We start from the raw sequence: 20,220 nt of genomic DNA, 5'->3' as shown, positions 1-20,220 counted from the left end.
ATTGTAGTCATTTTCACAACAGGCAGGCAAACAAACAAATGGACACTGTTTGGTGACAGGCCCACTGATTCTTCCTCATAGTCTACATAGCAAACAATGACGACAGAAGCTAAGATGTCATCATAGCTTCAGCAGATATGAGATGTTGACTATGAACTCAGAGCTAACTAGACAGACTGCACTACCATTTCCTGCTAATGTTGCACTATCGTGGATAACAAGTTTCACAGATATCACACACATTTTGTAGACACTCAAATTAACTTTATTAGGGATGTTGTTATATACTGTGTACAGTCTATATTATAGGGGAAAAGTGCACATACTTTAGTACAGATCGTCGACCTGTATGAGTACTATATTATATTCAGTAAGTCATATTCAATGAAAGCACTGTATTAGTGTGTGAACCATTGAGTGGCATTGACAGTAGAACGTTGGATTGGTATAAAAGCAGTACGTTAGAAAAATTGCTTCAATTTCACAACATTGTGGTTAAGATCATGGGTAACACTACTTGACACCTAACGTCATAACTACGTCATAATAACTGACATAACACTGTCATGAACCATATATTTACACCTATTGCATTATTTTATGGCTGGTTATGACACCTACATAAGCTCAAAACCCTAATTTATTCAAATGTTTTTTTTTTCCTGCCAAGTTTGATTTCGTTGGAAAGTTAGTTTCTTAAATTCTTCGTTGAAATTGATTCTAAAGAATCCTGTTTTCCCCCCTATCATATAAAAACATGTAGAAAATACACTTTATGACGGTCAAGAAGCACTATGACCATCCTATGTCACTTTACCTGGACAAAAGACAATACACTTTGACACTGTCAAGAAGCATTATGACTATACTGTGTCACTTTACTTGGACTAAGAAAATACACTTTGACACTGTCAAGAAGCATTATGACCATCATATTCATATATGCCAGATAAGGGCATGTGCATGATAGGCCTATGTTAGTCATCAGTCAAAAAGAGGGGGTCTTGTCCTGCTCCTGAAATCTGATCCCAGTCATCAGCAACAGAACATTGTGGTAGCTGCATGTCTGACATCAATGTGTGCACAATTACAATGATCATTTAATAGGGTACATTTCAGAAAATGTTATATAAACATAAAAATACTGTTGATGTAGGTTATGGTGTAATGGTTTTGCGGTAGATTTTATGTAGGGTTCATAACCAGCAATAAAATAACGCAATAGGTCACAAGAGGTCTAAATATGTGTCATGACAGTGTTACGACAGGTTATGTCAGCTGTTATGAATGTTTCATAACAAGTTATGGCACTAGGTGTCAAGTAAAGTGTTAACAGATCATAAATAGAAAATTAAAAAAAAAGTTAATTGTTACATTTTTCAGGGTACAAGAAAAATAATGTTTGTTTTGTTCTTTTCTCACTTTATAAAGAAAACAGAATTCCTTCTCTCTTCAATAAGGCATATACATATACATTCAAAAGCACTTCTACATGGCACTGTAACAATAGACCAGCATTATTGAAAGGCCAGCTACTGTATTATTCTTCCGGTTACCTTAAACATGTACCTTCTGTAGAAGTTGTCTAAATGTTCCCACATACAAAGTGTTAATACATATATCTATATCTGTCAAATTTAGAGAAAACCAAGAGCTGGAAATACAAACATTCATTGCATCTTGTCAGATACGTTTGATTTTCTCCTTTCAGGCGTCCATTCACACTCTGCCTGGCCTAGATCGACTTCCTGTGTGTGAGAGAAAAACAAAGCTTTTACAAAGAACCGGGTCACACACTTCCTGTTTTCAGGCAATTAGAAATCTTAAATTGTTCATATCCTGACTAAGGAATGGTGTGATAGTGTTCTAAAATCATGAAAAACCTTTCAATAGCTCACATAGCAAGTTGGCAAAGTTATGGTTTCTACTGCCCTCCTATGTTTACCCATGAAACCATCAGGAATGGAGTGAAATGCTTCATCTGTTAAAGGCACTGCTCAAAGTCTGAAGGCATCAGTGATCTGTAGTGTTACTGAGAAAAAGAGGTAAGATCCCTCCCATCATTTGTCCCCCAGTTTTAGATGGCTAAAGTGACTGAGTCAATGGGTTCCAGGGGACATACCCACCTAAAGACATTTGTCCTGGTTTAGGTCCACATTGACAACCGGATATCTCTCACGTGTGAGTGTGTTTGTGTGTGAGGGTATGTCTTTGTGCATCTAGAGTCTTGCATCAAACACACGAGACCAGAGGGGTCAGATGTCATCCCTACAGTACCGTCCAGTCACAGCGAGAAAGACGGGTTCTGAGGCTATTGATATGTTTAGGACTCGAGGCCCTTCCACTTCCTGCTATCCCAGCAGCACCCTCTGCAGGCGGTAGGCGGGCACGCTGATCTCATCCTCTGACTCTGCGTCACTCTGGGGGTTGGAGCTGCAGGGTGAGGTGCACTCTGGGGAGCACAGGTAGTGCATGAGGGGCAGCCGGTACTTCCCACAGAAGTCCACAAACTTGATGTGGCGCACGCACGAGTCAAAGTACACGCCTGGTGAGAGAGCAGAGAAACAGACAGAATAAGCACACTTAAATAAATTGACACACAATTATACATAATCAACTATATACAGACAAGCAAAAAAAGACAGGGACAGAAATACAGACACACAGTCCAATGAGAAATGAATGCGTAGTAGACGTACCGGCACACTTAGGATTGGGACACTTGCTAGCCAGGTCTAGGTAGTGCAACAGGTGAGATGGCATGTCGCAGGACGAGTATGGAACGTTCCGGCTCTTGATGGTACGACCCGCCAGCTCCAGCAGTGATGGGGGGTCGTAGGTCATCTCCTTGACGAAGCGCACCACTAGGGGGTTGCCGCGGAGACTGAGCTCCTGCAGGCGCACCAGGCTGAGGATCTCCCGGGGCAGGTAGGTCAGCAGGTTGTTATGGAGACTCAGGGAGCGCAGGGAGTGGAGCCTGAGGGGGGAGAGAGAGATTGACAAGGTCATGGTTATCGTTTTGAGTATTATGAACAGAAATCTAGACCGTGGTTAGGTTATGGTTAAGTTGTAGTAGTCCACTATGGATGTATTGTATTAACCAGTTGAGCTGTGGTGCTGGTGGGTTATGACTGTCTTAGCAGTATTATTATTATTTTTATTATTGAGTTGTAGTTGTATTAAGTTTAGTTTTATTAGTATGTAAGGGATACGCAAGGTATACATTGCCTAATGAAATGCTTACTTGCAGTTTCCTGTGGTTATATTATGGGTGTGTTGTGCTTACCTGGTGAGCTGTGGCAGTATGCTCTAGATGGGGTTGAGGCTGTATTATGGTTGTGTTGTGGTTACCTGGTGAGCTGTGGCAGTATGCTCTAGATGGGGTTGAGGCTGTGTTATGGTTGTGTTGTGCTTACCTGGTGAGCTGTGGCAGTATGCTCTAGATGGGGTTGAGGCTGTGTTATGGTTGTGTTGTGCTTACCTGGTGAGCTGTGGCAGTATGCTCTAGATGGGGTTGAGGCTGTGTTATGGTTGTGTTGTGCTTACCTGGTGAGCTGTGGCAGTATGCTCTAGATGGGGTTGAGGCTGTGTTATGGTTGTGTTGTGGTTACCTGGTGAGCTGTGGCAGTATGCTCTAGATGGGGTTGAGGCTGTGTTATGGTTGTGTTGTGGTTACCTGGTGAGCTGTGGCAGTATGCTCTAGATGGGGTTGAGGCTGTGTTATGGTTGTGTTGTGGTTACCTGGTGAGCTGTGGCAGTATGCTCTAGATGGGGTTGAGGCTGTGTTATGGTTGTGTTGTGGTTACCTGGTGAGCTGTGGCAGTATGCTCTAGATGGGGTTGAGGCTGTGTTATGGTTGTGTTGTGGTTACCTGGTGAGCTGTGGCAGTATGCTCTAGATGGGGTTGAGGCTGTGTTATGGTTGTGTTGTGCTTACCTGGTGAGCTGTGGCAGTATGCTCTAGATGGGGTTGAGGCTGTGTTATGGTTGTGTTGTGGTTACCTGGTGAGCTGTGGCAGTATGCTCTAGATGGGGTTGAGGCTGTGTTATGGTTGTGTTGTGGTTACCTGGTGAGCTGTGGCAGTATGCTCTAGATGGGGTTGAGGCTGTGTTATGATTGTGTTGTGGTTACCTGGTGAGCTGCGGGGGTACACCTTGTATGCGGTTGTCACACAGGACCAGATAGCTGAGGTAGGGCAGGTTGGCCAGCTCAGGAGGAATAGAGGTGATCAGGTTACCACCCAAATACAGCATCTCAAGACTGACAGAGAGAGAGGTTTAATATGTTTAGCATCATATCGAGTGGTAATTAACATTACGGTAACAAGTAAAGCATGCCTGAAGGGGTTTAGGACTTTAAAAACACCATAACATACTGTATACAGGACAGTTCCAAGTGGACACATGACTAGCCATGTTGACACATCAGTACCACAATGGGGTTCCCACATGTTGACATTGATGCTGTATGTGACAGCAATGCATTACCAGAGTGAGCGCAAGGCATCAAAGATTGAGCAGCCGGGTCCATAGTAAAAAGGAGTATAACAGGTGTGTGTAGATGTGACTATGAGGAATGGGCTGGAGCAATGGAACTGCTAAACAAACTGTTTCAAAGAGGAGACACACACTATGCACAAAGAGGTGCTGGAATTTCAATAGATTTTTTGCCTACCTGCCTGTGTGTGTGTGTTTGTGTGGGTTCACTCTGACTTTGTTCAAGGGCCACCAGAGGTAGAGAGGCATTGCTAGAGAGTCCCAATTATTTATTTTTCAGACAGAAGTTTAGATCTAGTGAAGACTGGCGTTTAGGTTTGGAGCAATCAAATGCAGTGTAGGCTAAATACACAGTTCTAAGCAGCAGACAATGTGGGGTAGTCATATACACTGTTGGGGCGTGGATCAGAAAACCAGTCAGTATCTGGTGTAACCACCATTTGCCTCATGCAGCACGACACATATCCTTGACCAGGCTGTTGATTGTGGCCCGTGGAATGTTGTCCCACTCCTCTTCAACGGCTGTGCAAAGTTGCTAGATATTGTCAGGAACACGTCGACCCAGAGCTGTACACATCGACCCAGAGCATCCCAAACATGCTCAATGCGTGACATGTCTGGGGAGTATGGAAGGCCATGGGAGAACTGGGAATTTTTCGGCTTCCAGGAATTGTGTACAGATCCTTGCAACACGGGGCCGTGCATTATCATGTTGAAACATGAGGTGATGGCAGCAGATCAATGGTATGAAAATGGGCCTCACGATCTCGTCATGGTATCTCTGTGCATTAAAATTGCCATCGATCAAATAAAATTTATTTATATAGCCCTTCTTACATCAGCTGATATCTCAAAGTGCTGTACAGAAACCCAGCCTAAAACCCCAAACAGCAAGCAATGCAGGTGTAAAAGCACGGTAACGATAAAATGCAATTGTGTTCGTTGTCTGTAGCTTATGCCTGCCCATACCATAACCCCACCGCCACCATGGGGCACTCTGTACAAAACATTGACGTCGGCAAACTGCTCGCCCACACGGCAACCGTCTGCCCGGTACAGTTAATACCGGTATTCATCTGTGAAGAGCACACTTCTCCAGCATGCTAATGGCCATTGAAGGTGCACATTTTCCCACTGAATTTGGTTACGACGCCAAACTGCAGTTAGGTCGAGATCCTGGTGAGGACAAAGAGCATGCAGATGAGCGTCTCGGAAATGGTTTGACAGTTTGTGCAGAAATTCTTTGGTTGTGCAAACCCACAGTTTCATCGGCTGTCCGGGTGGCTGGTCTCGGACGTTCCTGCAGGTGAAGAAGCCGGATGTGGAGGTCCTCGGCTGGCGTGGTTACTCGTGATCTTTTATTTCAGATCATGAAACATTGGAACAACACTTTACATGTTGCGTTTATATTTTTGTTCAATTTACAAAACCGATGACTGAGGCAGAGAGAAAAAGATTACTATTGTCCAATGTCCACAAATCGCCAATGGAAATGGTGTACACATACACAAACATTCTGCTTAATCCCAATCCCTCTGAACAGATGAAAAAGTGAAAAGACAGGAACACTGGGGAAATGGAGAGAAAGAGAGAAGAACAGAGGGAGCAGCAGGGACAGAGAGACAGGGAGAGAAAGGGAGATGTAATGGCCTGACACTAAAAGTGAGCAGTCAGCCCATCTGCCCCATGATCTGGTCTGCCTGTGGAACTGATGACACAGCAGCGACTGGGAGAGGTCATTATGTGTCCTTGGGGCATGAGCCCTGAGCCAGCGCCTCTGTCCCCGAGGGTCTAAAGAAGCCATTCAGGGCCATCTCAACAACTCACTCTACAGTTACACCACTAACACACAGAGGCCTAGAGGACTGTAGATCTGAGACAATGTATATGTTCAGCTGCTCTGAAGTTGTCAGTGAGAGGCTCTCTTTACATGTAGTTTGTGTTGGTTAGTATGTTTACAAGACAAGGTTACAGTGAGTGAGTGACTGTAACCCTATCTTTGAATTTTACTCTGGCTTTGCATTATTGGGACGGTTGAGCTAACTTGTGCTAATGTGATTAGCATGACGTAAGTAACAGCAAACTTTCCAGGACATAAACATGTCTTATATGGGCATAAATGTTAAATTATTGTTAATCTAACTGCACTATTGTTGTTAATCCCATATAAAACTAGCTAGCTCATTGTTAACTGTCCAATTTACAGTAGCTATTAGAATGAAAAAATATCATGCTATTGTTTAAGGAGAGTACACAACAACAAAAACATTTAAAAATCACAGCAACTGGTTTGATACATTCACCTCTGAAGGTAAATAATGTACTTACATTCAGTAAACTTGCTCTGATTTGTCCTAGGGGACCCTGTCCTGATTTGTCCTGATTTGTCTCTGGGACCCTGTCCTAGGGTCCCAGAGATAAAATGTAGCATAGTTTTGTTATATAAAATAAACGTTTATATTCAAATGTAGGAACTGGGTTCTACAGTTTGAACACTCGCGATCTTCCACCTCGCCCGGCCATGTAGATGTGTGAAAGTTAGTGTATAAGCTAATGATCCATCATGCATTATATTCCTGGGAGTGTGTAAACTTACATTTTGTATTACCATATACTTCTTGTATGTTCTCTATAGTTATGTACTTGAAAATGTATCAATTGACCAATTTGGCACATTTGGGCAGATTTGATACAAAATATTGTCCAGTACTGCAATGCTTCACTGGATCAATCTGAAACTTACTGCTATTACCTAGCGGCCAAAATATAAATTGTGCCTAAACTGCAAAATTACTTTACGGTCTTTCGCTTGCATTTCAAAGATGATGGAACAAAAAAATAAATAGAAAACGCATTTTTACTTTACCAGATCTAAATGTGTGATATATAGTTTTGGCCGATACCGATATCCAATATTTTCCTTGCCAAAAAACCCGATACCGATATTGAACATTTGTGCGTTCTTAAGCATTCTAGTACAGTAAAATAGTTAACACACACACATGGACGCAGCGGTCTAAGGCACTACATCTCAGTGCAAGAGGCGTCACTACAGTCTCTGGTTTGAATTCAGGCTGTATCACATCCGGCCGTGATTGGGAGTCCCATAGGGCGGCGCACAAATGGCCCAGCATCGTCCGGGTTTGGCCGGGGTTGGTCCGGGTTTGGTCTTAACTGAATTACCTAGTTAAATAAAGGTTACAATTTTTGTTATAACAGCTCACAGCAAGAACTGGCAAATCTGATGCAGTCCATGAGGAGATGCACTGCAGTACTTAATGCAGCTGGTGGCCACACCAGTTATTTTAGATTTTGACATCCCCTTTGTTCAGGGACACATTATTCCATTTCTGTTAGTCACATGTCTGTGGAACTTTCAGTTTATGTCTCAGTTGTTGAATCTTGTTATGTTCATACAAATATTTACACATGTTAAGTTTGCTGAAAATAAACGCAGTTGACAGTGAGGACGTTTCTTTTTATGCCGAGTTGATATAGCTAGGTGTCATCATCTAAAATAACCCTAATTTATAAGTTCTTATTTGATTAATGGTGGTCGGAACCATCTATGTGAAGCTAGCCAGAATAAGGATTAGCCACAATAGTGGACTTTGCAGTTAGCCTTCAAAATAAAATGATGTCATTGACAGTGATGCAAATGAATACAAATAGTATAATTATGCCATAATTGAATAGATCCTGCTAAACGAGGTTGGAATGTTGTTATATCAAATCAACAAAAGACAATTTGTTAATTTGACAAAAATCTGTTTAAATCACACTGGATGTATTATACCTTAGAATTGCATTGGGGACATAATTGTTTTACTGTACAGCCTTACCTACGGATTGTGGCTCAATGACATGGGGTATCAGTCTACTCAGTGACACTCAGAAAACATTAGCATCGTAGCTCTTATTGTGGGACTCAAACAACTGAATTGAGCCACATTTATCGTCAGCCTATGTGTATTGAACACTATTCCCGAGGAAAAACAATACTGTGTGGATGTTTTGGAGTCTGATAACTGAGGAGGACATTGGGGGGAAAATATATTGGGTATTGAGTAGACTATTACCCTATTTCATTGATCCCCAATCCTTGGGTAAAGCTGTACATTGCAATATGAATGTCAACAAACACAATAGGCTGACTGGAGAGGTGATTTCACACAGTCACAGTCCACGATAAGAGCTACAACGCTAATATTTGCGTAAACTCTTCACAGTTGTGTTCTGTGGGTGTCACCGATTAGACTGATAGGCAACTTCATTGCTTCACATTCCACTCTTGTTTAACATTATCTAGTCTAAATATGGCATGATTCCACCAATTGTAACCTTCTGCATCACTTTCAAAGAGGTACTTGTATTTTGAAGGCAAACCACAAATTACACTATTGTGCCAAATCCTTTTTGTGGCTAGCTTCACAACACATAACCCGGTCAAGTCGAGTCTCACTAGCCAGATGAAGCTAGCTGGCTGCTTATAACGTTAGCTTTGGGCAACAGGGTTAAGTAGCTGGCTAACACTTACTCACAAGGATTCCTAAATCATTGCTAAGAATAGTGAAAATTACTGCAGTTTCTACTGGTGCTAGCTAAGTACCAAGCTAAAGCTAGCTACCCTAGAAGTTGCGGTCGTACAAATCATGCTTTATTACCAACGCGGTATTGTAAACACATCGTTAGTGGCTGGTGTTTGCAGACTTTTTTGTACAGCTTTGACAGTGCTACTGATAGTAGTGGTGACGCTTGGCTTGCACGTGCAAATTCAGAACACACAACATTATATAATAGAACTGTGTAATTTGACGGTCAAATAGTGTTATTTGACGTGCATCTTTTTTGACACGCAAAGACCCAAACTGCGTTCCATAGTATGTCGTGAAGCTAATAGCAGTGACGCTATTATTGTAACTCCGGCAGGGCAACATCTGAAGAATAGCGCACTTGGTAACGTTAGTGTGTACCAGTGCTCGACCAGTTGCGAAAGCCAACATCACCCACGACAGAGAACGGTTGATTGTCAAAGGCAATCATATATATATATATATATCTCTATATAGATATATCTATCTATAAATATATATCTATATATCTATATATAAATATATATATCTTAGATATCTATCTATCTATATATATATACATTCATTTCACATTAACACAAACTTTAAAGTGTTTCCTTTCAAATAGTATCAAGAATATGCATATCCTTGCTTCAAGTCCTGAGCTACAGGCAGTCAGATTTATTTTTCATTTTAGGCGAAAATTGGAAAAAGGGTCCGATCCTTAAGAGGTCTTTAACAACATTATAATTACTCCACAATACTAACATAATTGATAGAGGAAAATGAAGCCTGTACAGAATACAAATATTCCAAATCATGCATCCTGTTTGCAACAGGGCACTAAAGTAATACTGCAAAGAATGTAGCAAAGCAATTATCTTTTTGTCCTGAATACAAAGTGTTGTGTTGCATTGGATTTGCCCCAAAAATTACTGAGTACCACTGTCCATATTTTCAAGAATAGGGGCATCATGTTATGGGTATGCTTGTAATCATTAAGGACTGGGGAGTTTAGGATCTTAAAAAAATAAATAGAATGGAGCTAAACACAGGCAAAATCCTAGAGGATCCCTAGTTATAATAATAATAATAATCCCTAGTTATTTTGTTGAAGAACAGTGCAGATGCAAAGTTTGGTAACAGAATGAAGGAACAAACACAAACCATAATTCTGTTACCATGCTTTTCTATAAAATGTTTGTGGAAATTGTTAAAAGTAGTCATTGTACATAGTTATATGGTCTGTTCACCTTTGCAATCATTGGTTTTTGTTTGAAATACATTTAAGTGAAAAACCTGAGTCTGTCACTTAACTTGGAATTTCCCCAAAGTAATTTCTGAAGAATATTTATTTCATGTGAGAAAAAAAAAAGAATTCACTGTAACATGGCTAAACTATGATTTTTTTTTTAAAGAAACATTGAACATCTAATAGTCAAATCATAGTGTAAACGCAGGTGAGCTGGTTCTACTCTTTTTTGCTGTTTTGTGGTGGAAAACGAGCATAACGTCAACCCTGTTACCCATAGAAATGTTAACAATTATTTAAATATATATAATTAAATGAAGCTTGCATTAAAAATGTCCCCTGCTGTTTCACAAAACAAGCTTCCCTGTCACAAGGGGTTTTATGGCTGATTGAAGATTAAAATCATCAACCCTGTTACGATCAACCCTGTTACTTAAACTTCACATATGAGAGAATGTTAAAATGAGGTGAAATCAAAACAAAAAAAATCCCCCCCACCAAGTTACTCACCTCAAATGGCACAGAATGGGTGGAACAACAACTATTAAAGCCAATGTGGGTCTCTTCCTGATGAAGTTAAAAGTATTTACACACTTATCTTTGGTAAGCATATAAATGGGCTACTGTTTAACCTCATGACATGACCCACATCCCAGTTGCACGCACTGATCTCTGTGACTTTATGAGTTTTATGATGTTAACTATATAGTCAGATCAGTGGCGGTCGGTGCCGTTTAAGATGGAGCATGACCTTAAGGTATTTCTATTACAGCATGTTGGATGACTGTCATTCATATTCCATTTCACCCAGCTCAATGTAACATTGAATAGTTTAGGCTACTACACAACACTCACATTTTCCCTGTACCCTTCATGAGGTTGCTACAATTTAGCCTACGAATGAAAGTTTATAATGTAGGTGCACACGTCAAGCAAATTTTTTGTAATCAAGGTGACAGACAGTGATACATTCAATACTGCTTGCACACACTTGCCTGCATCTAGCTGATATAAAAAATATAAATATATAACCCTTATTTAACTAGGCAAGTCAATTAAGAACAAATTCTTATTGAAAATGACGGCCTACACCGGCCAAACCCGGACGACGCTGGGCCAATTGTGCGCAGCCTAATGGGACTCGCAATCACGGCCTGTTGTGATACAGCCTGGATTCGAACCAGGGTGTCTGTAGTGATGCCTATAGCAGTGCCTTAGACCGCAGCGCCCTTCGGGAGCCTTCAGCTGGGGTTTAATCATTAGTGCAGTTGCAAATTAAGAGTTTCTACATACCAATTCATGTATGTTAATCCCCGTTTCATTCCATTTGTTTCCGTTTAAGGAAAGTTTTTGAACAGAATCAGCGGAATATACCCCTGATCGCACATAAACACAGTTTACTTTCATAGCAGCCACATAAAAACAGCATGATCAATTTGTTCGCTGTGTATATATAAATAATTCCTTTTCAACTACAGTTGAAGTCGGAAGTTTACATACACTTAGGTTGGAGTCATTAAAACTCATTTTTCAACCACCGCAAATGTATTGTTAACAAACTATAGTTTTGGCAAGTCAGTTAGGACATCTACTTTGTGCATGACAAGTAATTTTTCCAACAATTGTTTACAGACAGATTTCACTTATAATTCACTGTATCACAATTCCAGTGGGTCAGAGGTTTACATACACTAAGTGCATTTAAACAGCTTGGAAAATTATGTCATGGCTTTAGAAGCTTCTGTTAGGCTAATTTACATCATTTGAGTCAATTGGAGGTGTACCTGTGGATGTATTTCAAGGCCTACCTTCAAACTCAGTGCCTCTTTGCTTGACATCATGGGAAAATCAAAAGAAATTAGCCAAGACCCCAGGAAAAAAAATTATTTGTAAACCTCCACAAGTCTGGTTCATCCTTGGGAGCAATTTCCAAATGCCTGAAGGTACCACGTTCATCTGTACAAACAATAGTACGCAAGTATAAACACCATGGGACCACACAGCCGTCATACCGCTCAGGAAGGAGATGCGTTCTGTCTCCTAGAGATGAACGTACTTTGGTGCGAAAAGTTCAAATCAATCCCAGAACAGCAAAGGACCTTGTGAAGATGCTGGAGGAAAAAGGTACAAAAGTATCTATATCCACAGTAAAACGAGTCCTATAATCGACATAACCTGAAAGACCGCTAAGCAAGGAAGAAGCCACTGCTCCAAAACCTCCATAAAAAAGCCAGACTACGGTTTGCAACTGTACATGGGGCCAAAGATGGCACTTTTTGGAGAAATGTCCTCTGGTCTGATGAAACAAAAATAGATCTGTTTGGCCATAGTGACCATTGTTATGTTTGGAGAAAAAGGGGGAGGCTTGCAAGCCAAAGAACTCCATCCCAACCGTGAAGAAAGGGAGTGGCAGCATCATGTTGTGGGGGTACTTTGCTGCAGGAGGGTCTGGTGCACTTCACAAAATAGATGGCGTCATGAGGATGGAAAATTATGTGGATATATTGAAGCAACATCAAGACATCAGTAAGTTAAAGCTTGATCGCAAATGGGTCTTCCAAATGGACAATGACCCTAAGCATACTTCCAAAGTGGTGAGTCAAAATGGCTTAAGGACAACAAAGTCAAGGTATTGGAGTGGCCATCACAAAGCCCTGACCTCAATCCTATAGAACATTTTTGGACAGAACTGAAAAAGTGTGTGCGAACAAGGAGGCCTACAAACCTGACTCAGTTACACCAGCTCTGTCAGGAGGAATGGGCCAAAATTCACCAAACTTATTGTGGGAAGCTTGTGGAAGGCTACCCGAAACGTTTGACCCAAGTTAAACAATTTAAAGGCAATGCTACCAAATACCAATTGAGTGTATGTAAAATTCTGACCCACTGGGAATGTGATGAAAGAAATAAAAGCTGAAATAAATTATTCTCTACTATTATTCTGACATTTCCCATTCCTAAAATAAAGTGGTGATCCTAAACTGACCTAAGACAGGGATCTTTTACTATGATTAAATGTCAGGAATTGTGAAAAACTGAGTTTAAATGTATTTGTATTTGTAAGGTGTATGTAAACTTCCGACTTCAACTGAATCTACACGCTCTCAGACTCACACCTTTTCCCTTCGCTTGTGGACTTCAGTGCACAACACATCAGCGGTCTGTGACCAGGCGAACCTTCATTTCATGAACACTAACCACTACACATAGCCTACATCGTTGTCACCTCATAGTCAATATAGCTACTAGAACTAATGCGTCAATAAAACCAAAAGCTTACCTTGACTTGGAAGAGTTCCAGTGTTGGATAGCCATAGCCAGCTAGCTAAAATGGCATTATTTTCTGTTTGAGCCAGGTGTTTGAGTAGGCTAAACTAGCTAAGTGGAAAGTAAACTATTGTCTTTCTCTCCCTTTGAGTCACCTACTCACCACATTTTATGCAATGCAGTGCCAGATAGCTGTAGCTTATGCTTTCAGTACTAGATTCATTATCTGATCCTTTGATTGGGTGATAGCCTCTGATAGGCTGGTGGACGTCCTCCGGAGGTTGTCATAATTACTGTGTAAGTCTATTGAAGGGGGTGAGAACCATGAGCCTCCTAGGTTGTCTTGAAGTCAATGTACCCAAAGGAGGACAGAAGCTAGCTGTCCTCCGGCTACGCCATGGTGCTACCCTACAGAGTGCTGCTGAGCCTACTGTAGATCTTAATTTCAGAACAGTGCATTTTAATCAATTATTTGGGGACATTTGAATATACACTGCTCAAAAAAATAAAGGGAACACTTAAACAACACAATGTAACTCCAAGTCAATCACACTTCTGTGAAATCAAACTGTCCACTTAGGAAGCAACACTGATTGACAATAAATTTCACATGCTGTTGTGCAAATGGAATAGACAAAAGGTGGAAATTATAGGCAATTAGCAAGACACCCCCAAAAAAGGAGTGATTCTGCAGGTGGTGACCACAGACCACTTCTCAGTTCCTATGCTTCCTGGCTGATGTTTTGGTCACTTTTGAATGCTGGCGGTGCTCTCACTCTAGTGGTAGCATGAGACGGAGTCTACAACCCACACAAGTGGCTCAGGTAGTGCAGTTCATCCAGGATGGCACATCAATGCGAGCTGTGGCAAAAAGGTTTGCTGTGTCTGTCAGCGTAGTGTCCAGAGCATGGAGGCGCTACCAGGAGACAGGCCAGTACATCAGGAGACGTGGAGGAGGCCGTAGGAGGGCAACAACCCAGCAGCAGGACCGCTACCTCCGCCTTTGTGCAAGGAGGTGCACTGCCAGCGCCCTGCAAAATGACCTCCAGCAGGCCACAAATGTGCATGTGTCTGCTCAAACGGTCAGAAACAGACTCCATGAGGGTGGTATGAGGGCCCGACGTCCACAGGTGGGGGTTGTGCTTACAGCCCAACACCTTGCAGGACGTTTGGCATCTGCCAGAGAACACCAAGATTGGCAAATTCGCCACTGGTGCCCTGTGCTCTTCACAGATGAAAGCAGGTTCACACTGAGCACATGTGACAGACGTGACAGAGTCTGGAGACGCCGTGGAGAACATTCTGCTGCCTGCAACATCCTCCAGCATGACCGGTTTGGCGATGGGTCAGTCATGGTGTGGGGTGGCATTTCTTTGTGGGGCCGCACAGCCCTCCATGTGCTCGCCAGAGGTAGCCTGACTGCCATTAGGTACCGAGATGAGATCCTCAGACCCCTTGTGAGACCATATGCTGACACATGCACATTTGTGGCCTGCTGGAGGTCATTTTGCAGGGCGCTGGCAGTGCACCTCCTTGCACAAAGGCGGAGGTAGCGGTCCTGCTGCTGGGTTGTTGCCCTCCTACGGCCTCCTCCACGTCTCCTGATGTACTGGCCTGTCTCCTGGTAGCGCCTCCATGCTCTGGACACTACGCTGACAGACACAGCAAACCTTTTTACCACAGCTCGCATTGATGTGCCATCCTGGATGAACTGCACTACCTGAGCCACTTGTGTGGGTTGTAGACTCCGTCTCATGCTACCACTAGAGTGAGAGCACCGCCAGCATTCAAAAGTGACCAAAACATCAGCCAGGAAGCATAGGAACTGAGAAGTGGTCTGTGGTCACCACCTGCAGAATCACTCCTTTTTTGGGGGTGTCTTGCTAATTGCCTATAATTTCCACCTTTTGTCTATTCCATTTGCACAACAGCATGTGAAATTTATTGTCAATCAGTGTTGCTTCCTAAGTGGACAGTTTGATTTCACAGAAGTGTGATTGACTTGGAGTTACATTGTGTTGTTTAAGTGTTCCCTTTATTTTTTTGAGCAGTGTATTTAGTACAGTTTTATCTAAAAAGAATAACTTTGTTTCACTATTTTTGAAATTCACTGAGGAACCTACCCTGAGGAGGATCCTAAACTGTTCCCACTGATATTAACCTACCACTGGCACAGTGTAAACATGATATAAGGAGAGAAATAAATAAAAAATCCAAATGACCTTGTTTTTTAGTACCATCGGAACACACTGTCCCTGCACTTTATACAAACTTGGCATCCTTCACATATTGACCACAAGAGGCTTGAATTTCTCTATGTGCTCGTGTGTGTGTGATGACTATGTACAAGTGTGTATGCGTACGTGTGTGTCTTGACCATGTGCAAGTGAGTGTTTGTGTGTGTGTCATTTATGAATACTAGTTAGTCATCCCAAAGGTTGTTTCCGTGTATACTGCGCAGTGTGTACCCCACCATATGAACCACACATTTCCTGCTCTGAGTGTGGCAATGGCAGTCTGTCATGCCCCTGCCCAAGAACATATAAGATTCCTGGATATCTCACACACCAGTCAGGGTTGCTAAAGGCCTGATTAGCTGGATGTTGTGATAGTATAAAGTTTTAATTTCCTGAAAAACACAGGTTAGGTTTCAATATAAAGTCTGCTTTAGTTTAGGCTCAGGGAGTGAGGATCTGTTGAAATCCATTTAACCATAGTCCTGGCAATCAAATAAGTGCATTATGTTTGTAAAGGCAAGCTACCATGGTAGTGGGCTACAAGACAGCATAGTATCAATCAAATGTATTTATAAAGCCTATTTTACAATCAGCCGATGTCACAAAGTGCTATACAGAAACCCAGCCTAAAACCCCAAACAGCAAGCAATGCAGACGTAGAAGCACGGTGGCTAGGAAAAACTCCCTAGAAAGGCAGGAACCTAGAGAGGAACCAGGCTCTGAGCGGTGGCCAGTCCTCTTCTGGCTGTGCCGGCTGGAGATTAAAACAGTACATGGCCAAGATGTTCAAACGTTCATAGATGACCAGCAGGGTCAAATAATAATAATCACAGTAGTTGTATAGCTTGCTCCCTCATCTCTGCCTGACAAGTCACTGATGTAAGGGCATCAGTTCATCCTTTACAACCCTAACCCCCAGCAGCATTGGCAGTTGAACTATCCTGTACCCGCTGAACTGAGAAAGGTGCAATTGCGGCCTACAAGTCGGGGCATTCCTGCATCTCTTTATACTTCTATTGGTCAATTTAAGCTAGGGCAGGCGGGATTCCAGTACAGTAGGTGTACTCCAGTACAATAGAAGGCATTAACACACAATAACATTGGATGCCAGCCACCGATAAACCCCACAGAAGAAGGGGCAGGTGTGACAATGGTAGCTAGCTAGTCTCACATCGGTAGACAGTGTCCATCCCTGCCTGTCGGGCACTGTTTTCCTGCAGTTCTGTTAACGATGGCGAGGGCAGGTGTTTGGCAGGCGGGAGTTAAGGACACAGTGTGCTAGCTTAACCAGCTAGTCCGGTACACAGCAGTTTGGAGACGGGGGCGGAAATGTTTGCTAGCTAGCATCCTAACTCGCAAGCTAGCCAACACATGGTGTTTCCCCAGCCTCCCGCCTGCTGTTCTAGCGGGAGGAGGGGGTGACCGGTAGACCCAGCTACCACAGTGGATTTGGGCTGATTCCGGCTGAGAGTCGGGGCACTCGGCCGACGTCATGTGGCCTGAGTCTGGGCCGTCTTTGGCGGTATTACTTATGGCTAGGATGCGGGGATTGAGCTCGGGCCGATTCCGGGGTGAGTTATCTGGCCCAAATGTATTAATTGGGGCTCGGGCCGATTGGGGCTACTCTCTGGCAGAAGATTATACTGGCTGCTTTATGGAATTAACATTTCATGATTTATTTTTCCACATTTTCTCATTGTTTGAAATTCTCTAAAGAGTCCTGTGTAGTATTTTGATACTTTGTGCAAGGCGATTTATACGATTTAAAAGCGTTATGGGTGGAGCCTCCCGAGTGGCGCAGCGGTCTAAGACACTGCACCGCAGTGCAAACTGCATTGCTACAGAAGCTGATTCAAGACCCTTGCCGGGATGTCCTTGTCCCATCTCACTGTAGCGACTCCTGTGGCAGGCCAGGGGCATGCACGCTGACACGTCACCAGGTGTATGGTGTTTCCTCCACAAAAAAACATCTTGTGTCAGATGAGTATAATTTGTATGTATAATAGTAATATTTAAAATTACTAAATTGGGTAATTTTGTATACATTTATTTAGATTTGCATCGGGGTAGACGGAAACGGCCTGATGTACTTGGGCCGATTCTGGGCAATCATTCATTTTGATTCCGGGCTGAGTACGACACCGGGCCGATTCAATCAGTTCCGGCCCCCCGGAGGGCCACTTCCGGGCAGATTCCTCATTGCTAGCTGGGGAGTGTCCCTAGCCCCTGCCTGTCGGGCACGGTTTTCTCCGGTACAGGGGAGCGACATAGTGTGCAAGCTAGCATGCAGTGTCACTAACAAGCTACTGTAGATAGTTAGCTAGTACATGGTGTCGTCCCAGCCTCCCGCCTGTTGTGCTAGCGGGAGGCGGGGACGACCGGTAGACAGCGTCCTTCGCCCCACCCGTCAGGCACTGTTTTTCGGCAATGACGGTGAAGGCAGGTGTTCAGCAAGCGGGAGTGAGGGACACCGTCTACCGGTGTTGCTCCCGCTAGCTAGCAAGAACGACTCCATGAGGCAAGGGCATAAAAAAAAACTCTGATAATATTTTGATTTCCCTTTGACCAACATTCAAAAGTGTCACAAGCATTAAGATGTCATGTTCGGGGGGAGGCGGCGTTCATGCAGGAACCAATGTAATGCGAGGGGGGGGGGGGTTCATAAAGGAACCAATGGGATGGGATGGAGGGGACGTTCCAATTGGAATGCCCACATGCTGGAACACCCAGAATTGCAGGCTGCAGTTAAATGCTATTGGCTGAACTCGCTGTTCGCCCAGGAAACTGACTACAGTTGGCCTAAACTGGTCATTGTGACAGGCCGTTTGTTGCAAATTATGTGAACGTTTGTGATGTAATCACTGGTGACTGCAACAAGCTAGTTACTGTGGTTAGCAGCTGGTGAGGCCGCGGGCATAGTTATGTATTCTACATACCTGGTTAAATTCTCAATTTCTGCAGGAATACTTTGGAGTCTGTTTCCCCCCAGGGAAAGTGATTGTAGCCCCTGCAACTTCAGGAACTGCGCTGGAATTTCCTCAAACCTATTGCCACTTAGATTCAACACCTCCAACGGCAAAGACCCGAACTCCTTGGGAAGCGAGAATTCGTCCAGACGGTTGTTCTTGGCTATTAGTGTTCTGAGCTTCGTTAACCAAGTAATGCCTTCACAGATGACCGATAGTCCGTTGTTGCTAATGTCAAGAAACTCGAGGTTGGAGAACATGCAAACCGATCCGGGAAGCGAGGGCAGTCGGTTGAAGCTTAGATACAACTGCTTGGTGCCCATCTTTCGCTCCTCGCTGATGTTGACTAAGCTCAAAGTGTTCAAATTTAGACGCGACAAGTCTAAAACACCCTCACCATGTCCGTGTGCGGCTCCTTCATGCAAATCCATTTCGCAGCGTAGGCTACTCTTCAATATTCTGGACAAACTGGTGATTGCACTCTTTGTGGTTCTCCAAATAAAGAGAGGAGTCCAATGCCAATGGCCCGAGTTGCATGTGGGTGTCATAAACAACATTACGGTGAGCAGCAATAGTGGAATTGCCTTCAAAATAAAAGTCCCAATTGAAACTGATTCAAACGGAGGAAAAAAGTGGAATCACGCCACAATTACACTAGATCATGCCAAACAAGGTTGTAATGTTATATAAAGACAAGTGTTAGTTAATTTTACAAAAATACAAACTGTGGATGTATTAGACCTTATAATTGCACTCTACAGCCAAACCTATGGATTGTGCACCCTTGAAATGGCGTATCAGCCTACTCGGTGAGACCCACAGAACACTACTGTAGAGTTCACACAAATATTAGAGCTTTTATCTGTTCGCATCAGTTTCAATTGAGACCTTTATTTTGAAGGGGAAACGTCGAGTCCACTATTGTTGATCATGCACTCAAGCTAATGTTGTTCATGCAAAGTTGCAGTTGACGAAATGCTCTGAGACCAGGTTGCAACACGACACTGTATTTTAAGGAAAGTAATATGGGTCGGTCATTTACATTTGGCAAGATTATTGTGTAGAATAGAGAGAGATCACTGTAAATTGCCAGAACCTGGCTGGTACAGACAAAGCAACTATTCAGCAGTGAGTATTTGTAGTACATGTTTCGGGGTTGGCTTGTTCCAGTAGCTCCGCCCTAACTGTTGAAGCCGTTCATTGGCCTACATGCATTTATATCAGTTAGATCTGATCTGTTAGAGTAACATCACGACGTTTTTGTCTCCCGTTCGCTGGTAAAACAGGGTTGTCGTGCTTCAATTTCTAATGGGTCAATAATAAACTAAAACTGGGAGAAAGTTGAAGGTGGTGATGAACCCCTGGATATTATGCATTCATCCACTAGTAGCCTACATTATGTAAGACATCATACGAGAGAATATAATTATA

General features: G+C 42.9%; 1 protein-coding gene across 2 annotated transcripts; it reads right to left on the bottom strand.

The window, feature by feature from the left end:
• Positions 1 to 248: 248 nt before the first annotated feature.
• Positions 249 to 19,329, bottom strand: LOC120064162 (leucine-rich repeat-containing protein 58-like). 2 transcript variants are annotated; one of them, XR_005478576.1, is made up of 5 exons: positions 18,760 to 19,329; positions 4,132 to 4,260; positions 2,700 to 2,977; positions 2,127 to 2,545; positions 249 to 1,748 (listed from the first exon to the last, which is right to left on the bottom strand). XR_005478576.1 is itself a non-coding variant. In XM_039014540.1 (4 exons), exons 1-4 carry the CDS (start codon positions 19,218 to 19,220, stop codon positions 2,352 to 2,354), a joined length of 1,062 nt encoding a protein of 353 aa, XP_038870468.1. In that variant the 5' UTR covers positions 19,221 to 19,329; the 3' UTR covers positions 249 to 2,351. The 2 variants fall into 2 exon arrangements, 1 of the variants encoding a protein (XP_038870468.1); XM_039014540.1 differs by having other exon boundaries at positions 249 to 2,545.
• Between the last annotated feature and the right edge of the window lie 891 nt (positions 19,330 to 20,220).

This window comes from Salvelinus namaycush, chromosome 19, assembly GCF_016432855.1.
Source record: "Salvelinus namaycush isolate Seneca chromosome 19, SaNama_1.0, whole genome shotgun sequence".
In the NCBI taxonomy this organism is placed as follows: Eukaryota; Metazoa; Chordata; class Actinopteri; order Salmoniformes; family Salmonidae; genus Salvelinus; species Salvelinus namaycush.
The sequence above is the reverse complement of the archived record's forward strand: the minus strand, read 5'-3'. Positions and strand labels throughout refer to the sequence as shown.